Raw genomic sequence first — 23483 nt, 5'->3', positions numbered from 1 at the left:
AGTTCCATAGACTGTAAAACAGTGAATTTTATGAGGTCTACGCTGAGTCTGAGACGCATGGCAAATAAGGCAACAGAAATGAGTGGTTGTTATATGCATGTATGCAGCCTATGTTTTCTCTTATTTGTTCTTTTAACGTTGCACCGGGAGAATGGATATGCAGGATATACATTGAGCTGGGATGGGTGTGTGTTTGCTGGGACACTGAGACAAGCAAACTAATGGCGTAAGTACAGATCTGTCTCCTCTCATTAGACTACTCTTATTACAGAGGTTACAGCTGCAGACACACAAACACACACACACACACACACACACACACACACACACACACACACACACACACACACACACACACACACACACACACACACACACACACACACACACACACACACACACACACACACACACACACACACACACACACACACACACACACACATCACCAAGCTAGAAATACACTCTTAAAATGTGTCTGCAAGTGTGTGCATCGTCCAATCCCCCTGAAAATTAAGCATCCCAGCATGCCTAAAACTAACCATTATTTTCATAAATCGCAACAAAAATGGTCAAGTAAACAAAAAGTACCCAAGTAAACATGACGTACTAGTTTGCCAGTAGTAGATATAGTAACATTTTCTGGGACAGATATGACATGACATTCACATAACAAAGAAAAGTATACATATATTGGATGTATGAATTACAGAACGAAATGCCTGTAGCTGAAGAAACACCCACTCAAATGTCTCTTGAGAAGAACTAGACAGCATTTAAAGGTATTTTAGGCACATTTTAGCTTATACTGTTGTCCGTACAATGAAAGTCAATGGGGTCCAAAACAATAATAGGCACCGTCAATTATCATTTTGGATGAGCTATTCCATTAAGCATTGCGGCCTACAGTATGTATCGTGTTTCAAATCAGTCACTCATGAGGGCACGTAACTAGTTAGGATGCCTCTTTAAAAGGTAGCTGCCTAAGAAAGGAATTGGACAGTTAGCCTACAGTATACCCCAGTGATTTCACAGATGAGATGAGCATGAGGCAGCTGAGTAAAGATATCCCACCATTACTCACATTCAGTTGAAACTGAGCCAGTCATACCATCTGTTAGGATAATGCTTACAGCTCTCAGAAAACATGTTTGTGACACAAAACACACCCAGTGTGTCATACAGACATATTAATTGTTGCATAAAATTTTAATAATCATAAATTATTCCTGTTTTTCATGGGATTTTGACTGGTTGGATAAATTAATTAATTAATACATTCATTCATTCTGCCAATTAATAAAAAAAAAGAATGTTCATTTCAAAAGGCCCCAAACTAGTACAGATCAAAATGGATATTACTACTCAACTTGTGAATGCCGAGAGGAGAGTATCTATATTAGAGACATATGAGTGAAAACATCACTACCATCTGCAGATGAAATTCATAGGTTCATCTTAATAATGATAATAATTTGTTACATTTATATGGCGCTTTTCTAGGCACTCAAAGAGCTTTACATATATTAGAGGGGACTCTCCTCAACCACCACCAATGTGCAGCATCCACCTGGATGATGCGACGGCAGCCATATTGCGCCAGAATGCTCACCAGTGGAGAAGAGATAGAGTGATGAAGCCAATCTTTTATAGGAGGCCATGGTGGACAGGGGCCAATGGACAAATTTGCCAGGATGCCGGGTTTACACCCCTACTCTTTATCGAAGTACATCCTGGGATTTTTAATGACCACAGAGAGTCAGGACCTCGGTTTAACGTCTCATCCGAAGGACAGTGCTTGTTACAGTATAGTGTCCCCATCACTATACTGGGGCGTTAGGACCCACACAGACCACAGGGTGAGCAACCCCTGCTGGCCTCACTAACACCTCTCCCAGCAGCAACCTAGTTTTCCCAGTTGATCTGCCATCCAGGTACTAACCAGGCTCAGCCCTGCTTAGCTTAGCTGCAGTGGGAAACCAGTCTTGGGCTACAGGGTGATATGGCTGCTGGTAAAATTTACAAAAATTAAAAGAAATCTTTGTTTCTTATGTAGAGATTCTCCAAGAATCACACAGGAACCTCTGACTGTATGGATATTTAACTTCTTGGGACAGCAGAGCTCAATATTCAGTAAATCAAAACTCCCACTCCAGATAAAGAACACAGGACAAACACAAAGAACCAGTTGAATGGAAAAATTAATTCTGACCATTACCTACTTATAAACTTACAAGAACGTGCAGTCGTCAAGTCAAGTCCCCTTTGTTTATATAACGCTTTTTACAATACAGATTGTTTCTAAGCAGCTTCACAGTGATAACAGGAAAATAATACAACAAAATTGGATTTCTCTGGAGAAAACAGTAATGTTATCGTCCAGTTCAGTTAAATTCTCATACAATGGTGTCAGAGCAGACAGATTAGTAATATTGCTGAATATTTAGTGTCCCCAACTAAGCAAGCCAAAAGCCAAAGGCAACAGTGGGAAGGAACCAAAACTCCATGGAGAGAAAAACCTTGGGTAAGTAAAAAGCCATTACAGAAAAAGGGGAGAGAAATGTTGGCGATGTGGTACAATTGATCTTGAGAGTAAAATTGTAAAAGTAATGGGAGTGAAAAAGTAAATTTCACATGATACCGCCATCAAACAACTAGCAATCTCTAACAATTTAATCTCTATAGATATGTACCTTGAAAAGTGAAAGATTCTTGAACCAATAAAGACCTCTTGATATCATGCAGCGTCTAATGCCCTTTATATACTGGAAATACACATTTCTTGCACTAGCCAAGAAAACATTCTATTCCTGTGTGGAATGTTCGGGGCTAGTTAACCAAGTCAGTTGAGGTTAGTTGACCAATATCATGTATAATAAAGGGCGGTCACCAGCAGAATTCTGTAGGAAACACTGGACTAATGTGTACAGCTTGACAAAAGATCATACAGGCCACTGGTACCATTGCAGGCAATAATCTTGATTGATTCTGGCAGAAACTGACAGCTAGTGAGGGCACTTGAGCAGAGGTGAACATGACAGTATTTCCAGGGGTTTTATACAAACTGAACAGCTACATTCTTGATGCACTGGAGGGGACATCTGGCAATAGTCTAGCTGTGAAATTTAGTAATCTAGTTGTGACCTGAGCACAGTTTGGGTCCAGGAAATTGTCTGATTTTGCTTATGTTATTTTGAATGATTTGAACATTTGCTGCAATGTTGTCCACAAATGGTCTTCTAGGGTGGCTTCTACGGTTGAACAACAATAACATGAGTTGTGGCTGGAAGAAGATACCAGTATTGTCAAGACTGAGCATGAGGTGATGAGTAGTCCTCAAGGTCTACATGCAGAGGTGGACAGTAGTGAAGTATTTTTACTTTACTCAAGTACATTTTTTAAGCATCTGTACTTTATCTTTTTAATGTTTTTCTTTGGAAAACTTTTACTTCACTACATTTCATAAATAAAAGTTTCATTTTTAACTTTAATACTTAAGTACATTAAAAATGTGGTACTTACTTATTTTGAATTACTTTTACTTGAGTGAAAATACTAGATTTCTAATGTAATTAAGTATTAAATGAAATTCAATATGAAACATAGTGCAGTAAAAGGTACAACATCATACTTTGGAATGTTGTAAAGTAAAGTTTTCCAAAGAAAAACTCTACAGTACAGACACTTGAAAAATGTACTTAAGCAGAGTAAAAAATACTTCACTGCTGTCCGTCTCTGTCTATATCTCAAAGAGGATGAAAGGTTCTCTGAGAAATCAGATGTACAAAAAAGCGCAATAAAATGTACACCTGTATGTGATCAGCAAAGCAGTGAGAAGAGTGAAGAGAAGAGTGATTTGATGTAGAAACAAAAAAGGGGGCCTGACACTGAGCCCTGTGGGACACCAGCTCATTCCTGCTTTTGGAGATCTAGCTTCCTGCAGAGTTTAGAGCTCTAATCAAACACACATGAAACAGATAATCAAGGTTTTGGGGTTCATTAGAAATTACAGACAGGTGTGTCAGAGCAGGGTTCTGAAGGAAAATCATCTGTAGATCTCACAGAGCAGGATTGAACACCCCTGGTTTAGGTACTTGATGAAGGGGGCAAATCAAATGAGTGACAGGCTTTTCATGGTTGATTGATTTGTATTTATTACTATTTAAACAGTTACAGAATAAGCAGTCTTAATTGTTGTAACACATTCTCTTTGGATTCCTGACATAGTCCTGTCAGTCTAGACTATAAACACAGACCAAGGGCCAGATTTGCTAACAGCTTGCGCCAACGCAAACTCTCTTTTGGCGAAAAAAAAAGAGTAATATTTAATGTCATAAGACACGCAGTAAAAAATGGGTCACCTTATTGCAAATGCATTTGTAGGAGTTTCCCTTCCAGATGCAAAATTTATGGGAGGAGAGTATTTAAATGAACCTGATTTAATACGGTTGGCGCAATTTACTGGTATTTGTGGCATTATTTATCGTCCCAAAAAAGTATGTCTTAAGCCCAGGATACACTGCACAATTTTAGATTTTTGTGGTCATTATGTAAATGATCCGGTTGCGTCTGTGTTCTTTAATTTGCGCGTCGTCAGTAGATCACCTGCATAACTTTCCACTCCCATCAGCACTTTTTTGGAATTGCGCTCTCACGCTTATTTGCCCAGTTTGGTACATCTGGCCCCAAAAGTTTCTCAACAGAGTGCTCCAAAATCAAACATCAAAACCTACCAAAAAATAATTGGTAGAACAGTTATGCAAATACTTCTGTTTTCTCCCAAATAGCTAGAGTTGATCAAGGTGCACTGGACATACCAATGAGGTAGCCATACACAGAACACAACAACTATATTACACTGCAGGCTTATTCATATAAAACCTCATATTTCATTCTGCTGTAACCCCCTGGGATTTTGTGTCCCAATTTGCTTTCCAAAGCGAGCTGAAAACCAATCTGTGTCAGTGGTACCTGACCACCAATTCATAGATAAATCAAAAGTCCAAAGAGAGAAAAGCATCCATCAGGAGGTGAAAGGGGAAAAGATCATAGCCATGCACTCCTATAATACCACATATTCCATCCAATAGGGGATGACTTACAGTATAGTATGCTGCTGCCACAAAGCTCTTAGTTAATACTAAGAGCTTTGTGGCAGCAGAATACAATTGTGGTACCTGCCATCTTGTATTGTGTTTGTAATGGGGGCGGTTACTGTGAATGCAGGTGTGAAACTCAGTGTCTGAGAAAATGAGAGTTGGAAGATGAGGGCTGCCTCTGCCGCAGATGGGACTCAGATGTTCAGAGAATATCCGCAAGAATATCAGGTTTCATTATTTGACTAAATCCCAAAGACACCTGCCTCTAGGGCTGTGGGTAAAGACGAACGGTATGGGTGTGAAGAAAAGGAAATTAAGTCTTATGGATATCAGCCACTTCATATACTGCATTATTAAACTGTATCCATGAACCGTACAGTATTTAACAGCTGTATCATTCCTACAGTGCAGTGCATTTTCATGTCCCCATCATATCCTCAACCTATCTTAATAAATTGGATAAAATATTAAACTCATCATTTAAAGAATGATGACTTGATGTTGCCCTGTCAATGGGGTGCTTGAACTTGAAAAACTGTTCATGAACCTCATAAATGTATTAAGACATATTCCAGGTGTTTCTTAATTTTGATTATTGTAATTGGTCATCAGTTTATAGTTTTCGTTTTGTCCTCAATAACAATTGTACTTTATATCTTGTTTAAAAAAATATTGTCTTGTTGTTGTGATGTCTTAATGGCATCATCTTCTAGGAAAGGCATCATTTTGTAGAAACAATTGTAAATTAAAACCTAATAAATTATGTTGCAAAGCTTTTTTCTGCAGTGTAGAAAATGTCACATGAAACTTTTTTGTAGTAGAGCCAGAAAACATGTCAGAGATATGAATTACTAGCCTGACCATGCCTGCAAAAAACATTCTTATTGTTGAGCCCTGACAAAGATGGATTAAAGTAGACAAAAGCCATGACGTTGGGACAGCTTTCCATTGGTCTAATAGAATGATTAATAAAAGTTGAGTTTTTGTTCTTTTTTCCAAGGTCTCATGAAAGCTGATGAGGTGCTCTGTATGCATGAGCCGGTGGCTGGAGAAATGTCTTGTGACATAAGCACGGGAGACGACAGATGTTGTTGACTAGAGGTGAGGGGGCACTGTCCATCTGGAGACGAAGGACTTCAGGGGAATTCTGCCCTACTAATGGAATTTAGTCAATACTGCATTACCTAACTACAATATCTTACAAGTCACATATTTGAAGAATTAATTTTCTTTCATACCTTAGAATTAGACAATTTACTACTATACCTTTAAGACTTCTATATGTAAACAATCTCTGGTCTGTTAGGCTAATTTCTGTGTAGCAGCAGTTATTCATCAGTGTGACACAAGCTGCTGAATTCTGTCTAGATGTTGATATTTAAATGTGGGTGGTCATATGTTAATGAGCACACGGGTGTTACATCTTAACCCTGACCTAAACCAACTGTTGCACAAGAATTAGCCAAAAATGTAAAAAACTATTTATGATGTTATAATTGAACGAGATAATTCTCACAGATTCAACCAACTTAAAGTCAGCATGAAACCAAAATTGAAAATTTGAAAATTTGCGTTCTTAAAAGGGAAAGTTTACCCAAAAATTAAAATGATCACATAATTTTCTCATCCTCAAGCCATCCTAGGTATATATGACATTCTTCTTTAAGACGAATACAATCAGAGTAATATTAAAAAATGTCCTGGCTAATCCAAGCAGTGAATGGCAGCCCAAAATGTTATAATGGCCATTCACTGCCATTATAAAGCTTGGAAGAGCCAGGACATTTTTTTTTATATATAACTCCGATTGTATTCGTCTAAAAGAAGAATATACACCTAGGATGGCTTGAGGGTGAGTAAATCATGGGGTAATTTTCATTTTTGGGTGAACTATTTCTTTGATACACAATTCTGGTCTTATTGGAAACAAATTATCTTTGGACATTGTTCTAAAAATATTTGTTTGCCAAATTATAATACCTTAGTCCACTTCTAAAATAACTCCTATTCCGCTCATGACACCTAGGCCCTTGTTCTTTTGTATAGTGGTAACCAATAGCAAGTTTTAGCAAGTTCATATTTGGCTCCATTCTCATAAGGAACGCCCACTTTTCATGATCCAATTAATTCCAAATGGATAAAATCAAGTCCAACTACATTTGTTTTTCTCACTGAATATCCTGATTCGCTCACAAATATGTAAGTGAAGTAGGTTGACATTCTCTTTGCTCTATAGTGAGTGCGTTTACATGCACGTTCCTAACCTGAATTATGCTTAAGCCGACAATGCATGTGATCATGTAAACGTGTTAACCTGTTTTCCCTTATCGGAGTAAAGCCGAGGTCACACTAGACTTTGAGCCTGCAAAATTTCTTCAGCCACTGCAATGGTTGTGATATGACGTTTTTATGAACATGAATTCAACATATAACAAATAGTAATACACTCAAAAATAAATACAATCTACATGACTTTACATGCAAAAATGTTGTTCTTTTAATTCAGCTCAGAGGTCATGAGCTGCGACGAATCAATCTTCTACTGGTCACATGTTTCACATGATGTGAATTTGCAGGTCAGAGTTCACCAAACTGAATGGAAAGCAGCGAAATGCGAAACTTTTTGCATGAGCTTGCGTTTCTGGTCTGATACATTTGCATGCATTTGAATGGAAGTCAATGGAACGAAAAGTGCAGTGTGACCGCCCCTTAAGGTCATAAGCGGCTTACGCATAAACCGATTGTCACAGTGCGCATGTGTGATATGTGGCGGGAGCGCGTCCTTACTGTGGATTTAAGCGCATCCAAGCAGAGCAAGAGTTTTGCAGTAAGGGAGGAGGAAATATATCGCAAACTCTGTCTTTTTCTTGACCCCCACAAATTATAAAAGTGCTCTCATCTGGTGGTGCAGCAGAACAAGTGGTACAGGCAAAATGCTGCATCTGTAAGTCTTTAATGCTTTATTTAACATCACAACCAACATAACAAATGAAATACTCAGATACGCAAATTATTACGTTATGACGTCACTAGCGGGAAATAACCTGATTTATTAATAAAGTTACGTAAACGTTTTGCCGGGTTATTGGTTTGCATGTAAACCTAGAAAACATCAGCGAACTGGTGTGCATGTAAACGTGCTCATTCACATCATATATTCTGGTTAGGTTAGTATTTTGTAGCACGTGAGAGCTAATTAGTTGTTAAGCTAACAGACAGAATACTGATGACATTCTGAATCCATTCTGCCATTTGAACTCCCAAAAGATTAGATTAAAGCAAATAAGAGCCACGTTAACATGCAACAGCATAAAATAATTAATGAATCTGGGGAGCTTTTCCCTATGATGTAAAAAGACAGCTGTTAGCGTGGCTCAGTCCGGGAAGCAAAATCGTCAACCAAACACACAAAAACATGGCTGACAACAGCTGTCCTTTGAGATAACTCCAAACACAAAGCTGTAATTTACGACTGCAGATGCTTGCAGAGTTCTTCTCCTTGAGGGCTCCCTAATACCAATTAACTGATTGGATTGTTCTTCATCACAGTGGCTGTCTCTCTAGAGCGCTGTGCTCTTCATCTCCTGCAGCTAATGAGGTGCACTCCACACTAGTGTCAATCACTGCTCAGGGACGCCACAAAAAGACAGATGACAGAGAGATGGCGATGAGAGAGATAAGAGGAGAAAAGAGCAAGAAGATAAGGGAGAAACACTAGCTGTTTATCACAGGAAAGCATTCAGTAAGCCTAATAGCAGGTCAAAAAACTGTGGATATTAAAAATCTACGTAAGTAAATTAAATAAATATTTAATTTAAGCCATCTTGAGTAATTGAATTTACATTTTATTTCAAAATATAATTTTAAATTTACAGTAATTTCATTTTAAATGTAATATGACCCTGGACCACAAAACCAGTCATAAGTCGCACGGGTCCGTGCGTCGCCTATCAGTGATGTCATACCTGCCTTACTCTCGTTTTATTTTGTAGAAACCATGGAAACACCAAAGATGCTTTAATATATTATATTTTTTATGTGAACAACTGTTTGTGGCAATAGCCAACAAAACATTGTAAGGGTCAAAATGATCAATCTTTCTTTTATGCTAAAAATCATTAGGATATTAAAGGGATAGTTCACGCAAAAATGAAAATTCTGTCATCATTTACTCACCCTCAAGTAACCCTTGTTCCAGATGTGTATGAGTTTCTTTGTTCTGCAACACAAAAGATGATATTTTGAAGAATGTTTGTAACAAAGCAGATAGAGCAACCATTGACTACCATAGTAGGGAAAAAAATACTATGGAAGTCAATGGTTGCTCTATCTGCTTTGTTACAAACATTCTTCAAAATATCATCTTTTGTGTTCAGCAGAACAAAGAAACTCATACAGGTCTGGAACAACTTGAGGGTGAGTAAATGAGGGTGAGTTTTGGGTGAACTATCCCTTTAAGTGAAGATCGTGTTCCATGAAGATATTTTGTAAATTTCCTACCGTAAATATATAAAAAATGTATTATTATCAGTAATATGCATTTCAAAGGACTCATTTCAAATAGTTGTATCTCGGCCAAATATTGTCCTTTTTCTAACAAGCCTATTTATTCAGCTTTCAGATGATGTATAAATCTTATTTATACATAAAAAAAAGAAAATAAAAAAAAAACCTTATGACTGTTTTGTGGTTCAGGGTTACAAAAAAAACTAAAATTCCATCCATTTAATCTCCAAACTGCTTTATCCTCTGCAGAGTTGAGAAAATGTAAACAATATCACATAAGCAGGTTGTTAGGCAAGACAGAATGCCAAATAATTATAGCGCATTTCTCTTTTTTCAGACAGTTTGCAGTTGCCAAGCAACTTTATTATAGGCATTATTATATAGAATTCAGTTGATATACAGTACGGTCACAGGTGTGCACATTGTATACGAGTGTCTTTACAACGATTTCAAACGTGTTTCTCACAACTAGATTAGAGAGGCGGAAAAATATTTGAAAATATAATATAACTTTTGTACCTATTGAAAACTTCTCTAACTATCTCAACTTGGCATTGAGCAAGTAAGGTAGATATACCAACTTTTGCTCCAAACCAGTAAGTGTGCTCATTTAGTTAGAGTATTTTGCTGTGGGCTACAGCATAAACACTGTCATGCAGAATTACACTAACAGTGTTTCAGACTGCAACAGCCAACAGGTGCAAAGAAGCTTTTATCACGGCAGAGGAAAAAAATGTGCATAAATAGGGAAACAGAAAACGTGGCTGCCATTACGTAATGCGAGAGTTCTCGACAAAATCCATTTACAGCCCTACACAACTTTCCACTCTAGCTGTTCACACAATGACATGCACCGAAAAACAGCAGCCATTAACATCGCTTTGGGAGTTGTCTTCTGAAAAATAAGATAAAATATATAAATGCACCTACTGTATGTGCATTTGCACGTGCCTGTATTTCTGTTTACTTGCTTAACGGGTTAGTTCACCCAAAATTGAAAAATCTGTCATTAATTACTCACCCTCATGTCCAAACCCAAACACAAGACCTTCATTCATCTTCAGAACACAAATTAAGAAATTTTGATGAATTCCGAGAGCTCTCAGACCTCCCTGACCAGCAATGTACATTAACAATTTCAAGGCCCAGAAAGGTAGTAAAAACCTTAAAACCTTAAAAAAACCTGTTAAAATAGTCAAGAATACTTTTTGTGTGCAAAAAACAAACAAAAATAATGACTTTATTCATCAATTTCTTCTCATCAGTGTCAGTCTCCTATGCAGTTTACGTTGGTCAGCTCCTGCGTCAGCATCACACGCATGCGTTGTGGTGCTCACGCGAACAGCATTGGCCAATGCTAAGCTGGCATGCTGGCGTAGCTCTGACGTAACTCAGAAGAGCTGCACTGTTACTACGTCAACAGCTTAGGAGACTGACACGGACATGAAGAAATTGTTGAATAAAGTAGTTATTTTTGTTTGTTTTTGAGCACAAAAAGTATTCTCGCTTCATTAAATTAAGGTTGAATCACTGGAGTCACATGGACTATTTTAACTATGTTTTTACTACCTTTCTGGGCCTTGAAAGTGTTCATTAAATTGCTGTCTATGGAGAAGCCAATGAGCTCTTGGATTTCATCAAAAATATCTTAATTTGTTACGGAGATGAAGGAAGGTCTTACAGGTTTGGAACGACATGTGGGTGAGAAATTAATGACAGAAATTATTTTTTTGGTTTGGAAATAACCCTTTAATATCTGAAAAATGTTTGTCATATGGTGACCAACATTAACAAAAAAAAAAGAAAGTTGTCAGAAGTTTTTCAAAACCTCATTAAATGAGCATGAATACAAAGTACACTTCTAATCTAAAGAACCCCCTCCTTTTACAAGGTTTGTCCTTTTTCTTTGTCATTGACACTGTTGTCATTATTCACTGATTATCTTCATCTCAAATAAAGCTTGCGTGAAGAATAAAAAAAGTGCATTGTGTACCAGTTTATGGCTTTGGAACATCATAACAATTATAATTAATAACACAATTTGCATAGTTGGATAAATGATTCCGCTCAACCATCATTATCTTTTAGCGATCGAGTTCTTCAATCTATGATTTCTGCTTTCTAATTGGATGAAATGGATGAATGATGAGCTGGACATTCCAGTACAGCAAGTGTGAGAGACACATGCAGACTGCAGACAAATTCATCTCAAGCGCACTGACCTTTCACCACAACATCTCAGCCTAAAAGGAAGGAGTAGCCATTAAAACGGACGTCTGGCGGTGTCGAGTCAGAGCAGAGGTGACCGCAGCCTCCCTCTTGCCACCATAATGAAAAGCGTCGTGCAACGTGGGCGTGTGATCTGCCATGCATGGATGCACCCTGCCTACCCCTCGCATTTAATCGCACACACATAGCAAACACCTGTGCTAAGAATAGCAACCCGACCTCATTTATCATCTACCATGAATGGACTTGATCAGTCATAGTGTCCGGCTTTTTTGCATGAAGTCTGTCATCTATATTGCCAGTGTAATTACCAAGAAGCACTCAAAACGGACTTCAAGAACCTGTCAAGACCTGCTGTTGAGGACGCAGCCTACGTTCTGGGTGGTTTGGTAGAACTGCCGAATACAGCTGTGTTGTCACCACTGGTTATGTGAGAATTGAAATGCACCAAGTCACTTTGCTTTCCACGAGCATGTGTTGTCTGTTGGGGTTTCCACCTCAGAAGCAGATTGTAAAAGAAGAGTGTTTGCAAATGAGCAAAACATCACTTACCCGCCTTTGATGTAGTCCAGGAAGGTGACTTCAGTATCCACAAGAAAAGATAGCAGTGTCACCTGGAAACATGAAAATCCCATGACTGTGATTCTGTGTGCCGTCATGTCGTTATATCAGCGATTGACTGATTCTTCTGAGTGAAACTGATTTAAGTAAAGAGACTGCCTCAAGCGTACACAACAAAACAGCAGCTAAAAATGTTGGGAAAACTTCTTTTCAACTGTATCTTGTCAAGCTACAAGCCTGCCAGAGATTGACAATTGTGCAACATTTTACAACCCAATTTCCAGCAAAAACAACTATATTGTGATATATATCGTTATTGTGAAATGTTACTTTTAGTTCCTCTCCAACATAGAAACAACAACAACAACAAAAAAAGCACAAAATCATACACTAGCAAGAATGCAACATGAAAAATGTTTGCTTACGGTTCCAGAGTTGAGATATTTTTTCTTCTTGCCTTTCTTCTTAGGGTTTATGACCTGTGCAGAGAAAATGAGCAATTGCTTAAAGAATAACAGAATTTGTATAAGACTACAAAGGCTACATAATTTAGATGCATCTAGTTACATTTTTAGCTTTAAATGAATACATTCCTAATTGATTCCTTCACTTTATTTTTAAATTGCAGTTTCTTTCTTTTTCACGTTAAAAAACTTTGTCTTGTTCTAAAGTTGAATTGGAACCAGAACTGTTAAATGCATTGCTACATTTCAATCCTTACTGATATATAAATAAGAGTCACCACGAGTGTATTTGTGCATGTAAGAAAAGGAAGAAAAGGAAATGTAAGAAAAAGGGAAACAAAACAAGAGGCTAGAGAAATACACTCACCTAAAGGATTATTAGGGACACCTGTTCAATTTCTCATTAATGCAATTATCTAATCAACCAATCACATGGCAGTTGCTTAAATGCATTTAGGGGTGTGGTCCTGGTCAAGACAATCTCCTGAACTCCAAACTGAATGTCAGAATGGGAAAGAAAGGTGATTTAAGCAATTTTGAGCGTGGCATGGTTGTTGGTGCCAGACGGGCCGGTCTGAGTATTTCACAATCTGCTCAGTTACTGGGATTTTCACGCACAACCATTTCTAGGGTTTACAAAGAATGGTGTGAAAAGGGAAAAACATCCAGTATACGGCAGTCCTGTGGGCGAAAATGCCTTGTTGATGCTAGAGGTCAGAGGAGAATGGGCCGACTGATTCAAGCTGATAGAAGAGCAACTTTGACTGAAATAACCACTCGTTACAACCGAGGTATGCAGCAAAGCATTTGTGAAGCCACAACACGCACAACCTTGAGGCGGATGGGCTACAACAGCAGAAGACCCCACCGGGTACCACTCATCTCCACTACAAATAGGAAAAAGAGGCTACAATTTGCACGAGCTCACCAAAATTGGACAGTTGAAGACAAACATGTTGCCTGGTCTGATGAGTCTCGATTTCTGTTGAGACATTCAGATGGTAGAGTCAGAATTTGGCGTAAACAGAATGAGAACATGGATCCATCATGCCTTGTTACCACTGTGCAGGCTGCTGGTGGTGGTGTAATGGTGTGGGGGATGTTTTCTTGGCACACTTTAGGCCCTTTAGTGCCAATTGGGCATCGTTTAAATGCCACGGCCTACCTGAGCATTGTTTCTGACAATGTCCATCCCTTTTCTTGAACATGACAATGAGTTCACTGTACTAAAATGGCCCCCACAGTCACCAGATCTCAACCCAATAGAGCATCTTTGGGATGTGGTGGAATATGAGCTTCGTGCCCTGGATGTGCATCCCACAAATCTCCATCAACTGCAAGATGCTATCCTATCAATATGGGCCAACATTTCTAAAGAATGCTTTCAGCACCTTGTTGAATCAATGCCACGTAGAATTAAGGCGGTTCTGAAGGCGAAAGGGGGTCTAATAATCCTTTAGGTGAGTGTATGTGAGACCAAACACAACAAAAGCCTGAGATTATAGAGATGATTCTTCACATATGGCTGAGCCACGTATATAAAATACATAAAATAAATTCTGTCTTTCTCCCACACACTTATGCTGAATGAGCTATGATTAAATGCAGTGCCTGAGGGACGAGATCATTTGCTAACATCTCCAGATCTGTAAATTCTGAGTGTTTCTCTTAAATGTCAGTGTGAAATTACTCACTCTAATTGAGAAAACTTTGAAAATGAGATTTGTCAGTTTTTATAATATCCCTTCTCAATTGCTATTTAGATTTGATAGGGGCAACAGTCTCAGGGCAAAAGCATCTGACAAAATATTTCAGTAATCATGTTATTTCAGTACTGGTTATTTTTTTTTAAATGGTACATTTACTTTTAACTTAAACAATGGGCAATATTAATTGAAAAATGAAGACTCATATCTGAAATTTAAATTTTCCCTCATCATTTCAGATAACAGAAGTCATACAAAAACTTAAACATTCAGAACTCAAAAATGATTTCCCAGTTCAAACGGAGCATTTAATAGCTACAAAAACATACCATGTGAATGTGTGACGGCACATAGATGGACTAAACACAAGAAGAACTACCACTAAATTATAGAGTAAAATGTAAAATGTATAAAAGTAAAATGCAGACGTAATCTGTCAAACCCCTGACGTTCCTGGCTGTGTGTAGCACCTATAGCTCTGCATATCTTTCTGAAGGATTGTAATGTTAGAAACGAGCATCTGAAGTTTAATTTTAACAAGAACACTGATAATTTCAGTCTGATCTTTGCATATTTTAGCTTGGATTGTTTTGCAAATTTTCCATAATGTAATTGATACTGAAGGATGCGGCACTTTAAAATAATAAAAATGAAATAAAATAACCCACAGCCTGTGAAAAAGTGTAAAGGTAACGTTTACATAAAGGCATTAAAGATACAGCAGCAAAAATGGATAATATAAATATCTACAGTGTATCTAGTCCAACAAAATTCTGCTGTAAATAACTTCATTATATAACTTCATATATTCACTTCAAATATATTTATTGTTATTGTGTCTATTATTGTTATTATCAGTAAATGTTACTGTGCCCATAAAGAAGGTGGGAAATTATCATGACAAGCTCATTCTCTATAACATTATAATTGAACTGTAATAAAATAAACAACAACTATAATCAAATATATATATTTAGTTTGGGTTTGATGTTCCAGAGCCAAATGTCTTTCATATGCAGGTCTACTGTACATCGAATTGACTGGAAAAATAGGATTCATGTCAAAATTGATTATGTTGAAGAAACCAGCTACACTTCAGTTTTCTTTAAGTGTTTCTCATTATCCATAATTCTTAAGGTTCTTAAAGTTAATTTCTGGTACTCACACAGTGAGAACTGTAATGTGTGGAAATTAGTAGAGAAAACTGGAATTCCTTTCACAGGTTGTCTGGAAGTTCAGTGATTTTCTTACTTATTCAGAAGTTGCAGCATATAAGTTGTATACTGTAAGTTATATTTGTTATACTGTGAACACTTACTCTGAAAAATACCATGCAAATGAGCTCTCCAAATTATTAAAACGAATAAGATTACCTCATACACATTAAATTGTGACTGGCCTCTTGACAGTTCTCTATAGCTTGTGCTGAATTCTCCAATGAAGTCATGGCTGTAAAACACACACATACAAAGATTTGTCAGAACATTGTTGGAGAACATTACATTTGTTTCATAATGAGCTTTACATTTTCAGGTAACAGTTTAGTTTAGGGTCCATTATTAACTACAGTAGTTGCATATTAGCATGCATATTACTAGGATATTGGCTGTGTATTAGTACTTATAAAGCACATGTTAACTTAACAACTACCTTACTCATTATTAATGAGCAGTAATTAAGAGTTTATTGTGGCAAAAGTGACAGTTTATAGTTAGTTAATAATGCGAATTGGACCCTAAAGTAAAGTGTTTTCATAATTTAGCTCTGATAAGTTACAACACAATCATTCTATGAATTAAAAGATTAATTATTTTAGATCAAAGCACCCGCCAAATCTTTTCAAATCACTATGATTTAATTTATAAATGTATGTGATGGACTGATCAGGCTTTATTTGGGTTCCAAAAAAACAAAAAACAACAACATACAAACAAATAGATATAACAAATCCCAGTAAAAAATGTATCTACATAAGTGTCTATGTATGCACGTGCAGTTATGGTGTATACTGGAAAGAAATACGAGCCCTTAAGAGGACATGGTTATGGAAAAAAATATGAGATACGGGGAACAAGGATATTTCAATGCTTCTGTGCTTGACCATGTCCTTTTTTTTTGATCTTCTGCATGTGTGGATCAATGCAGCAAAAACAAATTCAGAATTTGACTTTATGACTCGCAATTGTGAGTTTATATCTCACAATTCCGAGAAAAGAAGTCAGAATGGCCAGATATACATTTGTAATTGCGAGAAAAAAAGTCAGAATTGCGATTTTACCGTACGATTATATTTTAAAATGTTTTATTCTGTTGTGGAAATGAGCTAAAAATAATTGTTTGACTTTTGGTTGAAAACATATACTCAAATCAAAAAATGTACTTAAAGGACAATTTGTTCAATTTGATCATTTGTTTCATGCTCAATCCCTATGTCCCACTGAGAAGACTTTAGCTATCTGTACCCTATAATCAATGGATGTATGCAGTGAGTGTCAGGTGAGTATTTTAAGCTTCATGTGACAGTTTACAGTTCATTACCTGCCATCTCGATCCCAGTCATACACTTCAACCTTGATCGTTCTGTGAGAGAGACAGAGAATTGGTCCATATTGAACATAAACATAGTGTTGTGATTTCAACAGTTTTTCTGCATAGCGAGTTCAATCATACATACACAGCTGAAATATGATTCCATCCATGATTAGAGAATTAAGTTATTCCATGCCACAATAATTCACGTAATCAAGTATGTCTATAGCATGCGTGTGTATGACGGAAAGACACATAAATGTTTATCAAAAAAAAATGTTTTTTGTTTTTATAGCTAAAGCAGCATTGTGTATTTGACTGAATTTCTTCAAAAAATGAATTTGGACACAGCTCTATATAATATTAATAATGAGAATGATGAGGAAAACTAGCTGAAATTTGATCTGTCCGTTCAGACTTACAAATCTGGATATGGTTTTGTTTTTTGTTGTGTAGGCTTATTGCCTTTTTTCTGCTTGTTTGATCAAAAACGTTTGGTCCCAGTTTATATTAGGTGGCCTTAACTACTATGTACTTACATAAAAAAAAATAAGTACAATGTACTTATTGTGTTCATATTGTATTGCAAAACACTTTTGCTGATATTGAGGTTGGATACGGGTAAAGTTAGGGACAGGTGATGGTATGGGTAAGTTGAAGGGCATGGTTAGGTGTAAGGGAAGTTCCAACTATATATGTACTACAGAAATTACATGCAGGTAATTTTAAGTACAATGTTAAAACATGTATGTACACAATAAGTGCATTGTATCAAATTATTAATTTAAATGTTAGTACACAGTAGCTAAGGCCACCTAATATAAAGTGGGTCCAGATTTTTTTTGTCTGCTAGATGAAATCATAATTCATTATCATTTATATAATAAAATCCATAGTACAAATGCTGCATGCCGATGTTGAACCAATAGTAATAGTGATTCTTGCATTAGAAAGCATTTCTCATCAACTGTTCTAAAGTAATATTAGCCTTAAACTGTGTTCATGTCATGTTGGAATTATCATATTCATGAGATGACAACTCTGAGATTATACAGAACTGTTCATGTAGTTGGACTCAAAATTATTTGTTTCCATGGTAACTCTCATCACATCAAAAAAAAGTTTTAAAATAATGTTCAGCTTTATTGTTGATGACAGATACATATTTAAATCATTGCACTAATCATCCTCTTTATTCTTTTTCAAAACCTTGAAGAACAAAGTAAGAACATCAGGTATCATTGGCTATAATTAAACCACAAAAAACTTCAAATGTTCAATTTGAATAATTGAAAAAAAATACATTTTTGCAATTATAATAACTAATAATTTGTGTGAATTTGATAATCCCAATATGGTGCAAATCAGGCACACTGTGCTGCGTGTGAAGGCTGTTTATGGTTGACATTCTCAAAGTAGTGATTATAAATGAAAGATGTGCATATATTTTAGAAACATTTTTGAACAGAATATTTTTTGAACCTGAACTATCCGTTTAATAACTGGACTTATAGTTACAATCTCTCTTAAATCAGTTTACTCTTCCTTTCATGCACTCTCCAAAAAAAAAAAAAAGTACACATTTGTACTTTTTAAGGTACGAAGGGCCGTCACTGGGGTGGTACCCTTAATTTCTGTACCTCTAAGTAGAGGAAAACAATGGTATAATTGTATCCTAAGGACCATTTTAAAGGTACAGTTATACATTTTGTTCCCCAAGGAACAAAATTTTACCTCCACTGTACTTTTTTTTGAGAGTGATGGCAATTTCTATTCACATACTAGGGTTAGAGGGTCGGATTAGTGTGTTTTGACAGAAAATAATTACAACTTCTGCTGTCTGTGGCGTGACAGGCGAGTGTTGAGTTTGCACAGCTCAAATAGAACAGCTCTGTCAATTACACAGAGCTTTAACGCAACACATGCTAACAACAACCCAATCCCCACAGCATCCCTTAGCACCCATTCTCAGTGTTATCATCTGCGAGACACTCCGTGCTTCTTTATTAGAGCGTCTGCACAGGCTTATCTCAGGTCCCAGACTCCTCCGGATGCCCAGTGCTCTTCCTCTACGTCTGTCTGTCTCTCTATTTCGTTTCCCACATGTTCAATCACAGATAAAGCTGAGGCATTGTGTGGGGGAGTGTGTTACGGTACCGATCGATGCTCATCAGTGAGTGTCGCTACCGCGAGGAAGCTTCCCGTTTTTATCGCCACACAGCAAGAGCTCCGTATGAGCTACTCATGATGGAGGCTTCTGGGATACAGTGTTGCGTTTGGGATTCTCTTCTTTGTTGGATCTGTCTGACTATCTTATGTCTCAGGTAGTGAGATAACCTGTGACCCTAAATGATTTCAAAATAATTTCTCCTATCTTAACTTAATATGGAGAGGCAACACCATAGGTTGAATCGCCACAAAAATATATTTTTTGTCTGTTTTTAGATGGGGGTGTTTAAGAAACTTGCGTTCATTGATTATGTATGTGTTCCTATGCTTTGCAAATGTAGTGTACAAATCAGTTATGTTCTGTGTTGTATGCAGGGTCATTGCTAGAGGGGAGAAAGGTGGTGACGGATCTAGGGTTTCCTGGCTTTCAGAGGGGCACCCGCGTTTTCAACCGTTTTCAAACCGGAACACGATTTCAACTGAGGAGGACTTTTGAGATTTAATGTTAAAGGTTTAGTTCATCCAAAAAAATGTAATTCTGTCATTAATTACTCACCTTCATGTCGTTCCAAACCCGTAAGTCTTTCGTTCATCTTCAGAACACAAAATCTTTTTGATGAAATCGGAGAGTTTTCTGAACGCTTTGGTCAAATTTTTTTGACTAAATCTCTTCATATGATGAATAGATCTAACACTGTATCGCCCACGGCCTCAGATTATAGTTTTTAAACATTCATGCACATCAAAACCACATTCTTAATGTCATATAGACAAATTGTGTATTATTAGAAAGATTAAAGGCTCCAGCTTCAATAACCATTGTTTATGATAATACTCGGTTGCAGTGACAGTAATTTCTTAATTTATGTCTGGAGTGCAAAATAATCAATCAATAGAATAGAAACACGCACTAATAATTAGTCACGTCTAATGCGGTTTATTTGTGTTCACACAGCTGTACTGAACAGCGTCCGTTGCGGCTTTTAGTCCAAAAGTGCACATATTTGATGAAATATTGATTTATTCTCGCATGTTTGCAAAATATTTCATCATACACAACATACATAATAGCATTTCAATTAATTTCCCACTGAATTATGCAACCTGAGTGTTCAGAGTGTTTTGCGTGAGTTGTGACACTTTTTTTCCTCCTTTTTTTTTTAGAAAGGCTTCAGGTAATAGGTGTATTAATGAATCTTGGATGAAAGTGGTGTAAATGGGCAAGCAATGTAATGCCAGAATAAAGGCTAATAATGGCTGAATACAAACAAAAGAATAACGATAAAATAATAATGAAGCTTAAGTTTCATACCGGCAGAAGTGCTAACATTAGTCGAGAGAGAACAATAGAAACTTGAATGGGCAATTCTTTGCGCCAGACATTAGGGTGCAGGGGAGTTATAGGGGCCATAAATAATTTCATTAGCATTTTCATTAGCCTTCTCTAAAACACACAACATGGTCTTATAAAATGCATAGTTTTATAGATATAATCCTCAGATTTTAAATGAAGCATGACCACATTCGTGGCTTCACTTTAATTGTGGTTATAAGTTATTATACCACATCCATATAATATGTTACTTATACATTTAAAATTTTATTTTTATTGTTTTTTTTTATGTTTTAGCGTATATATATATATATATATACCTACATATTATTAACATTCTGAGTAATTCTGTATCTTGAAACACTCCAAAGTGTCAGATTTCTAAATATATGTTGATTATGTAGCTATCCAGAATGATTTATGAGATTCGTTTTACGATCTCTTCATTAACTTTTTGAAGCGTCAAAGTGGTAGTTGCATAGCTATCAATGGAGGGACAGAAAGCTCTCAGATTTCATCAAAAATGTCTTCATTTGTGTTCTGAAGATGAGTTTGGAACGGATTTGGAATGACATGAGGGTGAGCAATTAATGACAGAATTTTCGTTTTGGGGCGAACTAAACCTTTGAGGACCACAGTGGTCTGGAAAAATAACAGAAAAAACAACAACAACAAAAAACATTTAAAAAAAAAGATGACTGTGACGGCCTATGAGAACTTAAAGGTCCCATGGCCTGAAATTTTCATTTTATGAGTTTTTTCAACATTAATATGAAATTCAAATATGGTAATAAGCGACATTCAAATTCAAATATGGTAATAAGCAGTAAACCAATCACAACTGACTGATCCATTTGACCAATCAAAGGAAAGGCTGAGTTTAGAGAGACCAAATCCTTTCAGATTCTGCGAGAAAGGAGGTGATGCTGCGATGTATACTATGAGAAAATTAAAGTGTTTTTTAACCTTGGATTCTGGGATGCATTTAAAACTTTAAACCTAAATACCTCCAAAAACTAAATTTGAAGCCTTTAAAATAGGGGCTCTTTGAAATATTAAACATCTTTTTTTAAATGGTGACAACAACTTTTGGTCCAGCTGTATGCTGTTTACAGGTATCAAATAACTAATATAGATATGGAATTTAGAATTGAATTGATGCATGATGTGTGAGTATATCAGTTTACTGTATTTTAAATGTGGTTCAAATGTGAAGCAATTAACCTTAAAATTCCATAACGCAGTACAAAACACTCCATACCTGTCATAATCACCATTGCACAGGGCTCTGACAGGGATTTTAAAGGCTTGCCACACAGGGTTTAGCGTGTTCTTCACCACCTCTGTCTTGTGACAAATGGTAAATCTGTAAGATAAATGCAAAGAGTTGAAAATAATACAGTAATGCAGCTGTCATCAACTTGATGAAGTCAAAAGTTAACTTTGTAAGCATTGTTAACTGACAACACTAGTTTGAAGACATGTCTCAAATGCAAGTTTAATACTTGTAAAATGTAAGTAACTGAAATCTTTTTCATGTTTTAGCACAAACGATCGCAGAATATCATGTTTGACTAAGCTGATATCACACTTTATTTGGCAGACTTTACTGTGAAGCTATACAGAAATAATCCTTGTACAAACATATTGAAAACTGTACAAAAAAGTGATCATTGTTGGGAATTTGTATTGGTTTTATTGCTAAGCATCAACAGAGCTGTTTTAGAAACTGAACAAATATTGGACATATTCGGTTCGACTTTCTGAAGCTGGACCTTGAGCTAAACCTCCCTCAAATCACCGCAAGACTTACTTTAAAAAACAGACTCTGCTCTAAAGGACAGAGACATGAATAGATTGCTCAGTTATGGGCTCAATACACAGCTCAATACTGGCCTTTTCCATATTTGCTCTCTTATACACACACAATTTTTTTTCCGGAGTGTCTATTTACACTAAGGCCGTGTGTCCACCAAAGCATTTTTTCTAACGACTGGCATATTTTTCCAATTGTTTTCAATGGAAGTGTCACGTTTTTAGAATCGCATGAGCGAAACGAGGAGCTGAGCGTCTATTTCGCGTTTTTTACTGGTCGCCGAGAGTTGAAGAATGTTCAACTTTGAGTAAAACTCAGCGCTCATCACTGTCACTTTTTACCCAGCCATCCAATCACAGTGGAGGAGGAGCGGGACAAATACAGCACTGGACAACCGCCACATTGTGCTTGTACAACGTCAACGGATGACAACAATAAGCGTAACAACGGAACAAAATAACTTAAAACGAGAGCCAGAGCAAATACTTTACATTGTATCTGCATTTTTATATAGAAGCATTTTCAGCAGAGTGCCTAGCGTTTTCAGCTGGATAAAAACGCTTTGGTGGACACGCGGCCTAAGTGCAAATGCTATTTACACTAACTCCGCCTACTGACGTCTGGTTGGGCCAGACAAAATTACAAAAGACACTAGATTGTTTACAGTAGCAATGGTGTAGTGGTAAGGCGTGTGGTATGAAGTTTTGACGCAAATCGATCTGAGGTTTGAATCCGCCTTTTGCAGAACTCGTTCTACTCCCTTTTCTCACCACATATCAGAACAGAAAGGCATTTATTTTCAGTAAAAATGAAGAAAATATTCAAAAAGTGGATATAAAGTGGAGAATGTGTGTTTAATAATCAAGTGTTTATCGGTTAAGGTTAGGGGTAGGTTTAGGGAGGGCTTTATTGTTCCAATAAGGTGGTATCCATATAATAAATAACAATTAATACATTTTAATAAATAATATAATCCTTTACACTCTGTTATTATTGCACACCGTTTAATGTACAACACTGATGTGCAAAATATCTGCCACTATTTATAAGTATAAATATCATCTAACTATT

The 23483-nt window shown here is 36.7% G+C and overlaps 1 protein-coding gene across 1 annotated transcript in view; it reads right to left on the bottom strand.

Moving 5' to 3' along the window:
• The window catches only part of LOC307126812 (copine-8), a 153514-nt gene that overhangs the window by 21805 nt on the left and 108226 nt on the right, over positions 1–23483 (bottom strand). Inside the window, exons 9-13 of the mRNA XM_079817530.1 lie at positions 21858–21962; positions 17104–17145; positions 15939–16014; positions 12821–12874; positions 12387–12448 (exon numbers count right to left, since the gene is read on the bottom strand). Coding sequence (XP_079673656.1) covers positions 12387–12448; positions 12821–12874; positions 15939–16014; positions 17104–17145; positions 21858–21962 — 339 coding nt within the window. The remainder of the gene's footprint in view (positions 1–12386; positions 12449–12820; positions 12875–15938; positions 16015–17103; positions 17146–21857; positions 21963–23483) is intronic.

Source organism: Gobio gobio (assembly GCF_949357685.1).
Source record: "Gobio gobio genome assembly, chromosome: 5".
Lineage (NCBI taxonomy): Eukaryota > Metazoa > Chordata > Actinopteri > Cypriniformes > Gobionidae > Gobio > Gobio gobio.
This window is presented reverse-complemented; position numbering and strand designations above follow the sequence as displayed.